Source organism: Dipteris shenzhenensis, chromosome 17 (assembly GCF_047967505.1).
Source record: "Dipteris shenzhenensis isolate YYH24624 ecotype China chromosome 17, Dip_SZ_1.0, whole genome shotgun sequence".
In the NCBI taxonomy this organism is placed as follows: domain Eukaryota; kingdom Viridiplantae; phylum Streptophyta; class Polypodiopsida; order Gleicheniales; family Dipteridaceae; genus Dipteris; species Dipteris shenzhenensis.
In genome coordinates, this window is record NC_141612.1 from 12,647,851 (window position 1) to 12,665,472 (window position 17,622).

The 17,622-nt window shown below is 45.6% G+C and overlaps 1 protein-coding gene across 2 annotated transcripts in view; it reads right to left on the reverse strand.

Moving 5' to 3' along the window:
• The window catches only part of PEX6 (peroxin 6), a 105,186-nt gene that overhangs the window by 38,684 nt on the left and 48,880 nt on the right, over nucleotides 1-17,622 (reverse strand). For both annotated transcript variants that reach the window (XM_087388234.1, XM_087388233.1), the window contains exon 6: nucleotides 17,336-17,557. In XM_087388234.1, the coding sequence (XP_087244360.1) occupies nucleotides 17,336-17,557 (222 nt within the window). The remainder of the gene's footprint in view (nucleotides 1-17,335; nucleotides 17,558-17,622) is intronic.

The following is a 17,622-nucleotide window of genomic DNA, read 5'->3' on the forward strand; positions in this document are numbered from 1 at the left end:
GAAGTGGCTTACGAAAGTACTAGATATCATATTATCTAGTCATATACATGCCATCTTATCAATGCAAATAGGCAATGGAGGGCAAAAGAGTACCATGAATGTCACTTAGTGTTGCTCAAATTCAACAACTTGACTTGAGACGTTGCTTAGCAACTGTCCCATTTACGTAAGGATACTCTAGGCAAGAGAGGGCATCTCTATATGAAGCATCTTCTCCAATTTAAAAAATATCCACCATGGATGCAAAGTGGAATATGAATCCTTTCTCGTTGAAGCTCCTCATCTCATTGCTCTTTGCAGCAAAGATTTACGAATTGATATATCCACATAGTTGTTCTCGTGTCATTTAAGGACAACTGTTGAAATTACAACACCATGTTACATTTTTAGATTTTCATATGCTACCACCACAGTACTCCATCTAATAAGACTCAAGAATCCCTTAGAGCACGTCTATTTTAGAATAAAGGGGATACTATCATCCAATGTTAAGACAATAATAGACCAAGGTCTAACATCTCAAACTCTATCTTTAAAAGTGACTCAATTTCTTGGAGAAACTATTTGACTGATTTTTGAAAATAGATAGACCTTGGCATCTGCTGTCATATTCTTGAACACACACATTGGCATGCACAAACTGCTTACGAAGCAAGTGTTCAAATTGAGAGTGAGGAAGAGATGAGAACACTAAAATGTGAAGATGAGTTGAGAATCCAAGAGTTGTGTTACAAAGAATGACCAAAATGAAGAATATATCCTCCACAAAGGAAGCCAACTCTAGGGAGGAAAACCTCCTAACAAGAAAAAGTGCACCAAGGGAATGTCCACACCACACTACTCATAATCTAACAAAATCCCCCCTCTATTGGCAGTGTGAACATGTACAAGAAAGTAGGTCAATCACCACAAGATATCAATCTGAAAGCTTTGCAGAAAGCCTCAAACTTTTCCCCAAATAGTGCCTTGGTGAAAAAATCTGTAACATTGTCATGTATAGGACAATAGATCAGGCTGATCTGTCGTACATTAATCTCTCTCTAACATACTGATAGTGTATGCCTTTCGTGCGAGCATGAAACGTAGGATTCCATGCTATTGCAATAGCACTTTGACTCTCAGGAAGGAGTGGGTGACTGCAAACTTTCATGAAGATCCCCCAACAATCTCCTAAGCCATACACACTCAACCTGTGGCTGCCATTTTCTCAGCTTCACCTGAGGAGGTGGCAATAGTGGGTTGCCTCTTGCTCAACCAAGAATGTATGAGCTGCCAAGAAAGAAAACGGTTTCCAATTGTCGACTGCCTACCATCCTTATAACCAGCCCAATTTGAATCGTTGAATGCATGGAATTGAAAGTCACCCCCCCTGGCATAGGACAATCCAAGATATTGGGTGTCCTAGAAGTATCTGAAAATGCACTTAGCTGCATACCTGTGCATGGCCTTAAGGCTGTGCATATATGACACATCCCAGCACTCCTGAAACCTCTGATCTGCAAACAAACACACACAACGTGAGAACTGAGCAGGCTGCTCACCACCCAACCATGACATCTACGGGATGTGATCTCGAATCAGGAGATGTCCCCTCCGAGCCACGAGCTGAGCTACTGGCACGAACTCCCAATCAGATCCAAACCAGCCTGGTGTCCCATACCACCAGGTGGCGCTATGAAGCCTGGGATCTGCCACTGGGCCTTGGGCTACGCTAGGATGCAGGCGCGCGTCCGCGACTCAATCCAGGATCAGACCTAGCACCTAGGAACAAAACTTGCTCCCATCGGCACTCTGAGAACTGAACCCACTGGGCCCCTTTTATAGACTCGGGCCCCGAGCGCCAAAAATAGCGAAGACCTATAAATAGTTCGTACCCTTGCCACTCAACCCGAGAATCAAGCCTGCCTAGCTCTAAGCCTCCCCAGGCTACCTGAGCTAGTCTTGTGTACCCAGTACACGTCAGATACCAATCCGTGCACATGACATACTCCCCCTCCTCTAAGAACTCACTCCTGAGTTCGCTAAAAAACCCAAAAATGTTCTTTGGAGGTTCTGTAATGTCTCCCATGTTGCATCCTCCTCAACACGATCCTTCCACTTGATCTTGTATTCCGTGATAGATCGATTACGAATCTGTTTGTCACGAAATTCAAGAATACACTCAGGTTCGTGTGGAATAAAAGTCAAATCAGTAACTTCTATTATCTCATGAGGAGAAACAAGTTGATCATCCGCACCCAAGACTTCTTTCAGTCTACTGACATGAAAGACTGGATGGACTTTAACATCAGGAGGCAATTCTAGTCGATATGCAACTGGTCCAATTCTTTTAATGACCTTGAATGGACCACAGTATCTGGGGGATAATTTCGGAACCAAACCAATACTTAGGCTCTTGGATTCCTTAGGAATTCGCAAATATACCATCGTTCCTTCAGAGAACTCTCTAGGTGAACGATGTCTATTAGCATAAATTTTGTCCCGATCTTGGGCACTTCTAATAGACTCCTTGGCAAACTGCAACATTTCCTGCATGTCTAGCAAGAAGTTCTTAGCAGCATCATTTTGAATTCCTTTTAATCTAACCATAACCGGTGACTTAGGTTGAAACCCGTACATAAGCATAAAAGGACTATAACCAGTACTAGAATGCTTTGCACTGTTGTAAACAAATTCTATCATAGGTAGATAATCTTCCCATGAAGAATGTCTCTTAGATACATATGCCCGAAGCATATCTTCAACCAACTGGTTAACCTTCTCTGTACTGCCATCGGATTGTGCATGATCGGAGGAACTCATACATAGAGTAGTTTCTAACTTCTTAAAAACAAGTGTCCAAAAGTTACTTGTAAACTTGGAGTCCCTGTCACTGACTATGTCAGATGGCAAACCATACAGCTTAAACAAGTGGTCCACAAACTCGTGAGCCAGCTGAACAGCTGAAATAGTTGTTCTAGTAGGTAAGAATCTAGCCATTTTTGTCAAACGGTGACTATGACCCAAATGGAGTCATGACCCTTGCGCGTTCGAGGCAAACCAGTAATAAAATCCATGGAAATACTTTCCCATTTATTACCTGGAATCTGTAATGGTTGTAATAAGCCTGTGCTTCTAAGGCGTTCTGCCTTAGTAACCTGACAAACCCGGCAACCTACTACATAGTTCTCAATAAATGCACGCATCTTAGGCCAATAAAATGTATGCTTCACAAGAGACAGAGTCCGATGTATACCCGGATGTCCAGCACTAGGAGCATCATGACACTCCCAGAGAATCTTGGATTTAAGGTCCAGAACATCTGGCACACAAATCTTTTCATTCCGGAACAGCAAGCCGTTCCTAATCATCCACTGACCTCCCGTCGCATGTACCGTAGGTGGCACAATCCCTGAGTCCTGGTCAAACATGGAGCTCCCATTCTGGACTCTCTGCCAATAAGAACTGAAATGACTATCAGTTGCGTATAGCCCTCTCAAGGATTGAAATAGGTCTGAGGATATTTCCGTAAATGATTGAGCATTTACAAACTTAACTCGACTTAAGGCATCCGCCACACTATTCAACGAACCCTTACGATAACGTATTTCAAAATTAAAATCCTGAATTAATTCTCCCCATCTAGCTTTCCGTCCCCTCAATTCCGATCCGTCACACACATATTTAATTGACTGATGATCAGTCAATACAAGGAACTTTGAACCATACAAGTAGTGTCTCCAAACCTTTAGGGCATACACTACAGCATAAAGTTCCTTCTCGAGTGTGGGCCAACGATATTGAGTGTCGTCTAGCTTCTTACTCTCGAAAGCTACAGGTCTGCCCTCTTGGAATAAAGCTGCCCCAATCGCATAATCACTCGCATCGGCCTCTAAAACATAAGGCCGGGTAGGATCGGGTAATGCAAGAACGGGTGCTTCCTTGATAGAAAACTTCAAGGTTTCAAAAGCCTTGTTCATTGCATCATTCCAAGAGATTGGCTGGGTAGACCTGCGTCCGCGACCTTTCAATATGTTTGTCAGGGGTGCCGTGATATGTGAATAATCACGCACAGATTTTCGTAGAAATACCGTAAATCCTAGGAAAGAACGAAGTTGTTTCACATTCTGAGGAATCGGCCATTCTAAAACCTTCTGGATACGATCCAGATCAATGTTAATACCTTCAGAAGAAATCTTGTGTCCTAAATAAATGATCTCCTTCATAAAGAAGTCACATTTACTCATCTTAGCATAGAGCTTATGCTGTCTTAGAATAGCTAAGACAATCCAGAGGTGTCCTATGTGATCCTCAAGTGTTCGACTATATACCAAGATGTCATCTAAGAACACTACAACAAATTTGCCCAGAAAATCCCTGAACAAATCGTTCATCATCTGCTGAAAGGTGGCAGGAGCATTGGTCAAACCAAAAGGTAATATGAGGAACTCGTAATGACCATACCTAGTTTGGAATGCGATTCTATCTATGTGTTTAGCATAGATACGGATTTGGTGATAACCCGTACGTAAATCAATCTTAGTGAAATACTTCGCTTCGGCCAAACGGTCTATCAGATCATCGGAACGAGGTAGAGGGTATCGATTCTTAATTGTCACTTTATTTAATCGTTTATAATCTATACACATTCTCCAGGTAGAATCTTTTTTCTTTCTTAAGAGGACAGGTGCACCCCAAGGTGATTTACTTGGGCGTATATAGTCCATATTCAGGTAATCTTGGAGCTGTGAAGCTAGCTCATCCTCCTCGACCTGGCTCATCCTATAAGGTGGTACACTAATAGGTTGAGCCCCTGGGACTAAGTCTATGCGATGATCTACTGCCCGTTCTGGAGGTAAACCTTCCGGCAGTTGAGCAGGGAATACATCCTTAAAACTATCTAACAACATTCTCAATTCACGGTGTTCAAACACACTTAAATCATTCTTGTTAATTACAGAAACAACAAATGAAGAAAGCGGAATCAAAACACACTGATAGATATCATAATGAGAAGTGTTTAATATATTCCGAAGCTGCATCGCAGATACAATAGGTCCCTGAGAAGAGGGAATTTTATCACACTGAATACAAAATTGGGTGTCCTTATCTACAAAAGAAAGGGTATGCTCCGTCCATCCAATCTGGAGATTGTGGGTTTTAAATCACTCTATTCCGATTAACAAGTCTACATGCTCCAGGTGCATAACATAACACGTAAGAGCCCCTGTGTAAGCTTGAATCCGGATAGGAAGCGCTTCAACCTTGCGATCCCAAAACTGCTTCCCAACTGGAAGCTGCACCTCATAGGTGTGATCGCTAGGTACTGTGGACAGCCCCATCTTCTGCACAAATTTGTAATTAACAAAGTTGTGAGAGCTGCCCGGATCAAAGAGAATGTGAACCTGTTGGTCCATAACTTCTCCATAAACTCGGGAAAGATCATGGGAACCAAACAACGAAGTATTGAAAGTGCAATTACAAGAAAGTGGGCAGGTAATGACATTTACTGAAATACCTGTCATTGAAACTTGGTTCGCTCCCTTGGCTTTGGTACCTGAACCCGCCTGGAGCTTCGGTCCAAGCACTAACTTTTGATTCTTGCGCTTTGGACATTCATTCTTGGTGTGGCCCCGCTCCTCGCAATAGAAGCAACGTCCTTCCTTCTTTAGCTTCAATGTGCGAAGGAAACAGGCTCGACCATTCTTTGCCTGAGTCAAGTTTTTCTTGGAGGCGTTGTTCATAGACTTCGTCTCCCCGGTACCAGTCGTAGGCTGAAAGAACTTGCGTTTGTTCTTTCCACTCGTGTCGGAAACTGTAGTTACTTTTGCACCGGCCATGGTATCATCATAAATACGCGCGTAGTTCATGGCCTCTTGCAACGTTGTGCATTTATTGTTCTTGATTTGCAACTTGTACGAATCTGGCAAACCATCCACAAAGAAACCTAACAAGGTCACTGGATCCATCTTTGTGGCCCTGGTCTGCAGATCTCGAAACCTTTGAAGATAAACTTCAAATGACAAGTTCAGCTTTGATATATCGAGGGCTTTAAGCTTGCCAACGATATCATAATCGTCCTCCTTCTTCAGGAACTCCTTTCTGAAGACCCCTTCAAAATCTATCCATGTATCCGGCTTAGGTTGGAGTTCCTTCCACCATAGCAACGCTTTACCTGACATGAAACCGGCTGCAAGTTGGATTTTCTTCTCATCTGGGTACGGGTGGAACTGGAAGTGTACCTGCCACTTGTGTAACCAAGTGTCAACCACCTCCTTAGTTCGAGACTTTTGATCTCCTGGAAAAGGGTCTGGAGTTATGTTCGGACCTAGCACTGAAGCCATGGCATCCACATGCGTGAGTGCCTGCACAGTGCTAGCCAGAAGAGTGAGAGTCGCTTGAATCCCTTGGAGTTGCTATGTCAACCCCGTTTGATTTGCATTAACCTGCTCGAATTTTCCATCTAGAGCAGTGGTGAATTCACTGAAGGCCTTCTTCGTAATCAGATCGTCATAAAGACCCTGGTCTTCCTCTCCCACAGGAGTGTAATCCAAATCCTGATCTCCCATGGTGAACTCAGGATTTGCAGAATCAGACATATCTGAAATCTGATTTGAACGAATATAAACTGAGAGAAATAACTGAGGGAATCGAAGCTGAAAGGAGAGTGGAGCAGAGAAAAACCGTCCCAAGAGATGCTGACGGAAGAAGATGCTGAAAACTGGTGAACCGCGGGCGCAATAAACCCGGAGTCTTCCTCTTGCTGAATTCGCTGCAGGCTGCAGTGTACGGAATTCTGCAGCAAACCGTACTGTACGGTATCCTCCCGCTGATCGTACAGGTGACGCAATCAGTACGGATGGCTGACGTGGCTGTACGGTTGCTGATGCGATCCGTACGGTTGCTGTCGTGATCTATACGAACGCTGACGCAGTCCGTACGGTTGCTGACGCAGATGTACGGAAGCTGGCGCGGGAGTACGACAGATGACGCTGCTGTCCCAAATCTTCATGGCGCAATCAACGACGATGGCGGGAAGGGCTTCTTGCACAAGGCTATGGCTGAGCTTGGGACCTTGCCAAGCTATATAGGGAATAGGGCAGCCAAATTAGGAAGCCGTGCTTCCCAGAAAGGCTCACCCTCCCAACTTTGGAGGGTGGTGCTTTTTCGAAAAAAGCAGCACCTCCCACAGGGTGGCCGCACCCTGTTCCAGCCCCTTGCGCATCTCCCTGCCCTGGCCGAACCTCCTTCCAGCCATGGCGCACCAACACCACACCTCGGCGTTCTCCCACGCAGCCCCGATCAGCCATGATCTGCACGCCTGCCACTCAGCTCCTCTATCGCCTCTCCTTCCTGCACCTCCGCTCTCTCCCAGCTACGCTCATCCTTCTCTCTCCTAAACCCTTCAGTAAATTCGAAACACTCTCCTTCTTCCTCCTACCTTTTCCCTACATCCTGACCACCCCTGATAACCCATGAACCAAGCAGAATTTGCAGCAGCAAATTTCGAATTTTAGGGCATACCTGGAGGAAGAAATCGTCCAGAGTACTTGCATCAGAAATTCCTACCTCAGGAGCTGGCTCTGATACCAACTGACACATCCTAGCACTCCTGAAACCTCTGATCTGCAAACAAACACACACAACGTGAGAACTGAGTAGGCTGCTCACCACCCAACCATGACATCTACGGGATGTGATCCCGAATCAGGAGATGTCCCCTCCGAGCCACGAGCTAAGCTACTGGCACGAACTCCCAATCAGATCCAAACCAGCCTGGTGTCCCATACCACCGGCGCTATGAAGCCTGGGATCTACCACTGGGCCTTGGGCTACGCTAGGATGCAGGCGCGCGTCCACGACTCAATCCAGGATCAGACCTAGCACCTGGGAACGAAACTTGCTCCCATCGGCACTCTGAGAACTGAACCCACTGGGCCCCTTTTATAGACTCGGGCCCCGAGCGCCAAAAATAGCGAAGACCTATAAATAGTTCGTACCCTTGCCACTCAACCCGAGAATCAAGCCTGCCTAGCTCTAAGCCTCCCCAGGCTACCTGAGCTAGTCTTGTGTACCCAGTACACATCAAATACCAATCCGTGCACATGACAATATATCTGCCCCCTCTCCTAAACCCCCGACAACTCCCCGCTCCCCTCTCCCTAGCCCCCCCTTGCCAAGCAGCCAGCAATGAAACACATAACCCGCCCCCCCCCCTCCCTTCCGCCCAAAACCCATGCCCCATCCCCCCTTCCTTCCCATCTTCCCTTCCTAAACCTCCTGAACAATGCCCCCCTCTCTCTGTAATTATCTCACCCCAGCCTCCCCGTCGTACACTCAAACACTCCCCTCTTAGCCCTCCTACACAGCCCTCCCTCCCCTCTGGTTACTCACCCCCTTCTGGCATACTCAAACCTCTTCCCTCTCAGCCCCTCCGCATGCCTCCTTCCCTCTTCCCCCCCCGAACACCCCAGCCTCCCCTACCCTACACAATTTCTCCCTCCCTCTCAATCCCCCTACACAGCCTCCTCTGTTCTTCTCACCCTTAGCTTCTCCCCACTTGGTTTCTCCTTTTCTGTCAAATAGCACCCGTTGTTCCCACCAGCACACCTCCCTTTGGATCATTCCTGCCCTTTTCCCTTTTGTGTTTCCTCCCCTTGTCTACTTCCTCACGAACCCCCTTTACATAGTGCTGCAAATACAAGCTGTCAATGTATCATGCCAATATATGTAGCTGGGCTGTGGCTTGCCTCATTTACTATGCAACACACGTCTTCATATTCAGTTTGGGATGTCACAGGGGGGGGGGGTTGAGATAATAGAGGGGGAGAGGGGAGTTGTTCAGGGGTTGAGGGAAGGGGAGCTGTACCGCAAGGGGTGTTAAGCCCTTGTGTACTTGGATTGTTTCATGACAATGCCCTCTTTCTGAATTCCCAAGTAATAATGCAGCAGTCCCAAATCTGACATCTCAAATGAGGCTTCTAGATCAGCTGCAATTGTGTCCTCATTAGTACCTCTAAGTAGCATATCATCCAAATAAGGATGATTATAATCAAACCCCTTTTGTCGAGGGTACTTTCAGTTGGTACTATTCTTCAAACCTTCACTGATTAAAGCAGTGTGTAACTTCTCATGCCAAGCCTATGGCACTTGTTTGAGACAATACAATGCTTTATGCACCTTACACACTTACCTCCCTCCATCACAAATCCAATGGGCTGACTCACATTGACTTCCTCCTGCAAGTCCCACTACGGAAAGCAATCTGTCCAATTGATGCAATTTGCAATTTCAGATGCATTCGTTCCTATAGCCCCCCCTTTAGTGGTCATTGGCTGGATAAGTCATTGGCCTTTTGTGTCCCATTTTTGGCAATTTGTTCTCTGCATTGAGGGATCCTACTGGAACCTTAACTTGTTTTAGTCTAGATCCCCAATTTGACAAAAACTCGTGTGAGCAGTGGTGGCCCTTCCATACCTAAGCCCATGTAGGTCTGATTTTACCTCAACTTCAGCTTTCCTCTCCTTAAATGCCATTAGGTTTTCACTCCTGTAGATCTTCATATGCCTTCATCACCGCTCATGAGAAATATTGTGAGGGCTTGGCATAGCTTCAAAGGCTCTTTGACGCAAATTATTTCTTCCACGTAGGATGAGATACATAGACAGCCCGTTATGTGGAATGACACATTTTGTATGCCTCTTGGAGCCTCAAGGTATATGAAGATATGAATGGTCCAAGCTACTCTATGGGACCTTCCAGAGGACCAAAGAGCTCACTTTGTACATCATCTTGAAGAAGGCATGAGGAAGATTGCTTAGATAGATTTATCTATCCCATTGGAGTGGACCACAGGAGATGGTGGACAGCACAGAACTATTAGATGGACGGGTGTCTTTTCTTGCTGCCTTTTTTTTTAAATCTGGGGGCTGATTGGTGAGATTGCAAGATGATGATGTAATATGCACCCCTCGAGGTTGTGAGAGTAGTAGGTTATGTCTAACAGGGTTGGTTTGTTTCACGTTGGTATGTTGACCCTCACTCTTAGAATGATCTTGCTGGTGCATGGAGGCTGTGGTTATATACACATCCTATAAAGTACCTGCAATGGGATCCTAGAGAGTGGGGGTGGATTGTTGCAAGTAATCATTCCCAAACTCTTCCTTGTTTCCAGTTCACAATTACAATGCCATGAAAGCTCACTAGCACAGATTTCATATCACTTTGGCCTTGCAATGGTGTTATTAGAGGAGGCTTTGGAAATCACTCTTAGGAATAGGAAGATTACTCTATTTGGCTCTCTTTCATGGAGGGATTACAATAAACAGCGGAGGCAGATCTTTGGAACATGCATCTTGTTCAGTTTTTTGACATTTGGACGTAGTTCTTGTCTCTCAGTACAGATCTGCACATGCATCTGTGGATACGAGTTGGGAGATCATTGCTAGTATCACTGCCTCGCACATTTGGAGACCCAGGTGTACGGAAGTACGCAGATTCACCCAGCTCAGACTATATCTAGTATATGGACAGACATCGTGCATACTTTGATAGCCATTTCGTCAAGGATTCAGGGGACTTCCACATCTGCATCAACCAGGAGGAAGTTTTTTCCCAAGGAATGGAGAGAGAACCCTTTTTTTCTGAGCCCTTTTGTGGCATAGTGTGGCACTTTCAGCCACATCTTAGTTTTCTTCATGTTTTGCATGGTGCATTTATTTATTGAGTTTCCTCATGCTCCACATGATGCGTTAGTACCTTGAGTTATATACTTGTGGTTGGTTTCTTTTATACTTAATAGAGGTCTTTTTCAATGAAAAAATATATAACAGAAAAATCAAGTTTAGAGGATACTAGAAGAAATAAGAAGAAAAACATCAGTAAGGCACATTGGCCTAAGTTGTACTAGTGACCATTAAAAATATGTGTATCCCTTTGCTGAGGAAGACAGGAGGACTATGTCATCCGCATATAGTAGTATTGATACCAACAAATCAGCCAGCGGTGACCCCTCGCCTCCCAGGCGGTCTATGAAGGATGTGATCTCATCAATGTAGAGGCTGAAGAGAGTCGGTGAGAGGGGGCATCCCTGTTTCACCCCAATCCTGCTCTCCACCTAGCCTGATAGGCCTCCTGGGGCACGAACTCATCCACGGGGGGGGGGGGAGAGAGAGAGAGAGAGAGAGAGAGTCTATTAATGTCCACGGGAGACCAACAGTCTATGGGACAGCGAAAAACCATCTAGTACATCTGCTTTAGGGAGGGCACATGGCAGCTCCCAAGGAGTGCAAAAGCAACCCCAATTATTTAGAATACCTACATCATAGTCTGAAAAAGTAATCAGCCATACATCAATTTAAGACTAAGAGTCTTTTGGCTTGGATTTAAACTCTTTGATTAGTGCCATGCCTTCACAATAAACAGCCAATTTTCCATCCTTCCTAGCAGCCCTGACTTTAGCTAATTCCATTGCCTTATTCTTCAATTGAGCTTGTGTAAGTTCCCCAGCTATCCATATCTTGGTCCCTTTCAACTTGTAAGATTGTCGAAGAAGCTTGATCTGTAAATCTCGCGACTTAAGTGTAAGAATAGAATATCCTTTGGAGTCGGATATTAGTTGCCCCATCATCATCATCATCATTATCATTCCCACCCTGGACATGAGAAACCCATATCTACAAGGTTGCCTCAGTTAGGTCCTCCTTTGTATACAAGGCATCTGGAATCTTGATGCTGGCAGACCGGCCTCTTAAGTGAGAATCTGAGATAACCAGCACAACAAGAAAGTGGTCTGAAGTGGAAACCCCAGCAACAATGCATACCGATCCACCTCTGTCTAGTGCCCAATCATCTACATAGAATCTGTCAATGCGTGCATGAATAGGTGTCTGTTGCCTCCTGTTCGACCAAGAGAACAGAAGGGACTGTGGTTGTATAAGAAAGGCATCGTCCAACCAAGTATCTCTGCCACAGTAGTGAAAAAGGAAGGCATCCCAAGGTGCTCTCTCCAAAGAGTGAAGTCCTCCTTCTCTACCCCCTTTTTTGTATGACGGTAACTCAACCATGTTAAAGTCACCTCCAATCACCCATGAATCTACAATGGGGGCCCAGGAGAGCAAACCTTTCCACACATACAGGTTAAGAAAACCAACCTTACGCCCTCCAATCAAGAGAATAATCCATTGAGCCCTAGAGGGGATAATGACTCTGTGTCCAACAACTAAGGGGAGAACCGACTGTGAAACTGAAATAGAAGTGCCTCCCCTAGTGCCCAAGGCAGGCGACCAAAACGTATGGCCAAAATGACTTGGTACACTCCCTAGAATCCAGTTTGTCTCCTGAAAAAAAAGACATCAATGGAACCCCCAGTAACGCCTGGATGAAGCTGATCCCGGATCAGTTGTCTGTGGCGGCGATGTGGGACGCCACCTGCCCTCTATGTTCAAGCTAACAATCCTCATCGACGGGAGGATGTAGAATGGAACACCTTACCTAAGGTGTAAAAACTCAGCTTTGAGCACGGTGCTGGCAGCCTTTGGAGTGTCAAAGACAACCTGGAAAAAACCTCATCCCAGAAGATGAACATCTAAAAGTCATAGAGTGAGGTATGGGAGAAGAGCCACAAGCATCCAATCTCTGACTTGGGATCTGGAAGGGTGAGACCCGAAAATGCGTGCGATCAACGTGGTAGAGCATTCAATCTGTACGTCCTTCTTGAGTTGCTGCAACTCGTCTTCAAAAAATGTAATAGTTTTCACGGTCACTGGAGGTGGATAGGATTGGCTGATGGAATATCCATCGCCAATCGAGGTGAGTAGGCCGATTCGAACACTTGTGAGGCTCCGTCCGCTCCAAAAAGCACTGCAGGAGAAGGAAAGGGGGAAGGGGGTAGAGGAGAGGGCTGAGGTGGGGGGATAGGGAGTGGGGAAGAGAAGAGGGGGGTAGATGGGAGGGCTGAGGTGGAGGTTAGGGAGCGGGGGAGAGGAGAGGGCCTGAGGCGGGGGGTAGGGAGCGGGGCAGAAGAGAGGGGGGTAGAGGAGAGCAGGGTAGAGGAGAGGGAGGAAGAGGCGGGGGGGTTGGGAGCGGGGAAGAGGGGGGCTGAGGCGTAGGGAAGGGAGCGGCGTAGAGGGCGGGGTAGAGGCAGAGGGAAGGGAGTGGGGTAGAGGGCGGGGTAGGGAGCATAGTAGAAGGCGGGGGTAGGGAGCGGGGTAGAGGGCGGGGTAGAGGGCGAGGTAGGGAGCGGGGGTAGAGGGTGGGGGTAGGGAGTGGCTGAGAGCTAGGGAAGGGGAGCGGGCTGAGAGGGGAGGGGGCAGGCTGAGAGGGAGAGGAGGGGGAGGGAGGGAGGGGCTGAGGGAAGGGGGGGGGAGGGGCTGAGGGGCTGAGGGTGAGGGAGAGGGAGGGGCTGAGGGAGAGGGGGCAGCAAGGGAGCGGGGAGGAGCAGCCTTTTCCTCTTTTTGGCTCATTTACTCTCTATAAATTTGGGGCTTTTGACCAATTTGCAAAGTGCCTGGTAAGGCCTTGTCCTCTAATAGCACACTTTGGCTTGTCAAAATTTGAAGCTATTGCTCCCTTGTTTTCCATTAGCACTTGTGCACTAAGGATTCTCCTTTTCAGGTACCTACAAGCAGATTTGAGCAGATTTTTCCCTTGATTTAATGGCAGGACAGTGTTTCATTGGCCAGAATGATCCTGGGCAGTGTTTTATTGGACAGATTTTTGAACGACAAGCTTTTGCAGGCAAGCACTTGCAGCCAGCTTTTGTAAGCAGCCTTGTGCACTTGGCTCAAATTTGAGCAGTCACATTTGCAGTCCTATTTGCCTTAAATTTGCAGATTTGCAGTCAGATTTTTGCAGGCAGCAAGCTCATGTGCAACGACAGCCTAAGCTAGATGGCTAAAACTATCCTATGTGGTCTTACATGGTGTGCCACTTGTTGGTTGCCAAAAACGTTAGGGATATTGTTGCAAGAACCAATGTGAGACCAATGTCTCAAGCATCTGCTGCCAGTACAGCTGAATTGTTATTTCTGATACACACCTATAGCATGAGAGACTCGGGCATCTCAACCATGGAAGTTTGGTGAAAATGCATTCACAGAACATGGGAGTAGAACTTACCAAAATAATTGCACTTTCAAAGCATATCTATGAGGGCTGCTTGTTGGGGAAGATGCATACGTTCTCCTTTCCCAAGGATGGGACTCTTGGTACATCCCTTAAGTTGCAATTGGTTCATGTATTTGCTTGTTTCAAGCATTTTCTTGCCATGGCTGAAAATGAGAGCAGAGATAAGCTCATGACCCTCTGCACAAACAAGGGAGGTGAGTACATGTCCCGTGAATTTTTTCATCTTTTAGCAGCCTGGGGCATAATACATCAGTGCACAATGCCACACACTCCTTTATAAAATGGCATTGCCCAATAAGTTTTGGTTGGATGCAATCATGTGTTCCAAGTATGTGCTGAATAGAGCACCCACACGGGCATTGAAGACAATTACTCCCTATGAGGATTGGCATGTCATAAGCTAATGCTTTCCCATATGAGAGTCTTTAGCAGTTTGATATATGCACATGTACCCTCTCGTTGAGGCAGAAATTGGAGGACAAATCAATGAAGTGCATATTCATTGGCTACATCTCACAAAGTAAAAGCTATAGATGGTATCAGCCTAGCACAGGAAGGTTATTGTCAGCAAAGAGATGTTGATTCTGCTGAGCATGCAGCTTTGCCTTGGCTGGACTATCAAAAACAGCCTTCTGTAAATGCCTCCGATGTGTTTTGTCCATTGCTGCCTCTCTCTCAGTCTAATACAGATTCAGATCAGCAATTGCAGGGTTCAAATCAGCAAGCAGTTCTCAGCCTCCACTTGATGCCCATGTTCAGCCTAATATGCCTCAGCTTAATGGTGATGCTCTTGAACAGGCAGTTACAAAGGAGAAGGCTGCCATTAGACAGCAGAAAACAGTCCCAATGTGGCCGTTGGGATGCCTCAGGGACAGCAAGAAGGCTGAACCATTGGCAAGTCACACTAACGGTGTAAAAAGACAGATGCATGGCAATTTTTTGGATTGTGCTTTGCTTGCCACAGCCTGTAATGAGGAGCCTTTATGCCATAAGGATGCATTTGATACCAAAGAGTGGATGGATGCTATGAAGCCTGATTAGATTCATTCACCAAATGGCACATGGGAGTTGTGTGACTTGCCACTTGGCAAGCTTGTCATCAGCACAAAGTAGATGTACAAGTTGAAGTAGAAAGCTGATGGCAACGTAGACTGCTACAACTTGCGTAGAGTGCTACAACTTGTTGCCAAGGGCTATGCTCGGCAGCAAGAAGGAACCTTTGCTCCCACGTCACGCATCACTACCATTCGGTGTGTCGAAGCTATTAGAGCTCACAGGCATTGGGAGGTTCATCAACTGGACATTAAGACTGCCTTTCTTCATGGTGATTTGCTTGAGGAAGTCTATGTCAGCCAACTTCCTGGTTGGGTCTAAAAAAAAGGTATGCCGGCTGGGTAAGGCCCTTTATGGTTTGAAGCATGCACCCGGGACATGGTATGCCAAAATACATGCACATTTGATATGCCTTGCTTTCTCTTGCTTTCTAGACAGCCCCACAGAAGTAAAACTTTATGTTTGGGAGTGTGGAGCACATTTGCTTGTACTGATTCTTTATGTAGATGGCATGCTTATCATTGGGCCAAATACTCAACAAATTGCAGCCTTCAAGGCCGATTTACAGAACTCTTTTGCCATGTCAAATATGGACCAATTGCAAAAGAGTTTGCAAATTTTAAGGGGAGCATTATGATGAACAAGTCTAAGTACATTCGACAGCTCTTACATCACTTTTAGTTTGAGGATTGTAGACCGGTTTCGACACCTTTGGAACTTGGCTTCCATTTTTCCTCTGAGGATCCATTTGATGCCAGATTTTATCAGCAAGCTATTGGCTGCCTGGTCATACTAGGTCTGATCTGCAATATGCAATCTTAGTTAAGTAGGTTTATGCACAAACTCAGTTCACAGCATTGGCAGGTAGTGAAACGTATCTTCCAATACTTGAAAGGTACATAGCATTTGGGGCTTCAAAATGATGATAAGTCTTCACTGGTTATGCATGCTTTTAAGGGGCAATGACTCGGCTGGTTATTACGACTTGCGGGTGTCACACAGTGGCAACTGTTTCATAATGGTCCTTTATGCATTTCTTGGTTCAGCAAGAAGCAGCCTACAGTTGCTACTTCTAGGTGTGAGGCTGAGACAAGGCAGCTTGTAAAGGTACTGCGAAGTGTGTTTGGCTCTGTACTTGCAAATCTTGATGTCAGCCAGACATTTTCATAGAGGATCCCTGTCACTAAGTTCGAGAGCAGCTGTCTGGTGGAGACATACAATGTTCCGACGAAGGATAACTTAGTAAATGTATTCTATCTTGACCCAATTTTGAAGCTTTTCAACAAGCATTCCTCGTACTATCATAGGTTGCTATATCCATCATCACTGACAAACATGTGCACCCACAATTTAATTTCTACATATTTCTGAGATGTTTCTAGGATACTTCAACCATACCATGGAGGGAGATTTGTTGCCACTTTGGCCTTGGTATGGCCTTGTAGGCCTGTTAAGACACTTGGCCCACTTGAAATACTTAGGACATCTAGGGAGGACGGTTGGTCCACTTGGGACAACTAGGACATCTAAGGTGTACTTGGGCCTATATGGCCACTCACTTGTCATTTCATTCTATCCATTTTGCAAGCACGCTCCATTGCATTTCACGTTTCCTTCCATTCAACTCCATCCAACACTTCTAAATAATATGGGTGGCTTTTTGCACTCCTTGGGAGCTGCCATGTGCCCTCCCTAAAGCAGATGTACGAGAGGGTTCCTTGCTGTCCCATAGACCTTTTGGTCTCTAGTGGACGTTAATAGACTTTCTTTCTTTCTTTCTCACTTTACACAATTGCAGTATGCTTTCTATCTCTTTAAGAAGCTATGAAATTATCCCCTCTTCCTCTATGCATCTTTATGTCCAGGTGCTTTGAAACCCACATCTCATAATTGCAAGCAATCCAATGGCACTGGAAAGACGCCAGCACTCAGAGCAAAAGAATGGTGTTCTCGCATGGAGTTCAAATTGAAATCAAAAGCAAACATATGTGCTTCATCAACCATCATTGACCTTATCTTTGTTTTCAATAGATAAAGATAATAACGACACATTTAAATAACAATTTAGTCCTAGAACATTAAGAAATGGGCAGGAGAAGAGCAGCACAACTGAATAATAGAAAACTGTAGAGCCTTTCTATGCATTAGATATTGAAAGGAGCACATTGAACGAGCACCTCTGTTTTGTGACTTTCTTGTTGGCAGGACGTAATTTCAAATTGGCTGCCCGGGTGAAGATATTGGCGGAGGAATTCAAGTCGCTGCTGCTCATCTGGTGTTTTCATTGTTATTTCATGAGTAAAACACCTACGCAAAGGGGGCGTTAGAGTCTCCGTACTTTCAGTGGCTGCTACAACCAGAACTAGACCAGGTTTGTGTCCTTGAATTCGAACATTAAACTTCCAGCATCCATGCCACACAAAAAATACCCAAATCAGATCAATTTGAATACTTGCAACAACAA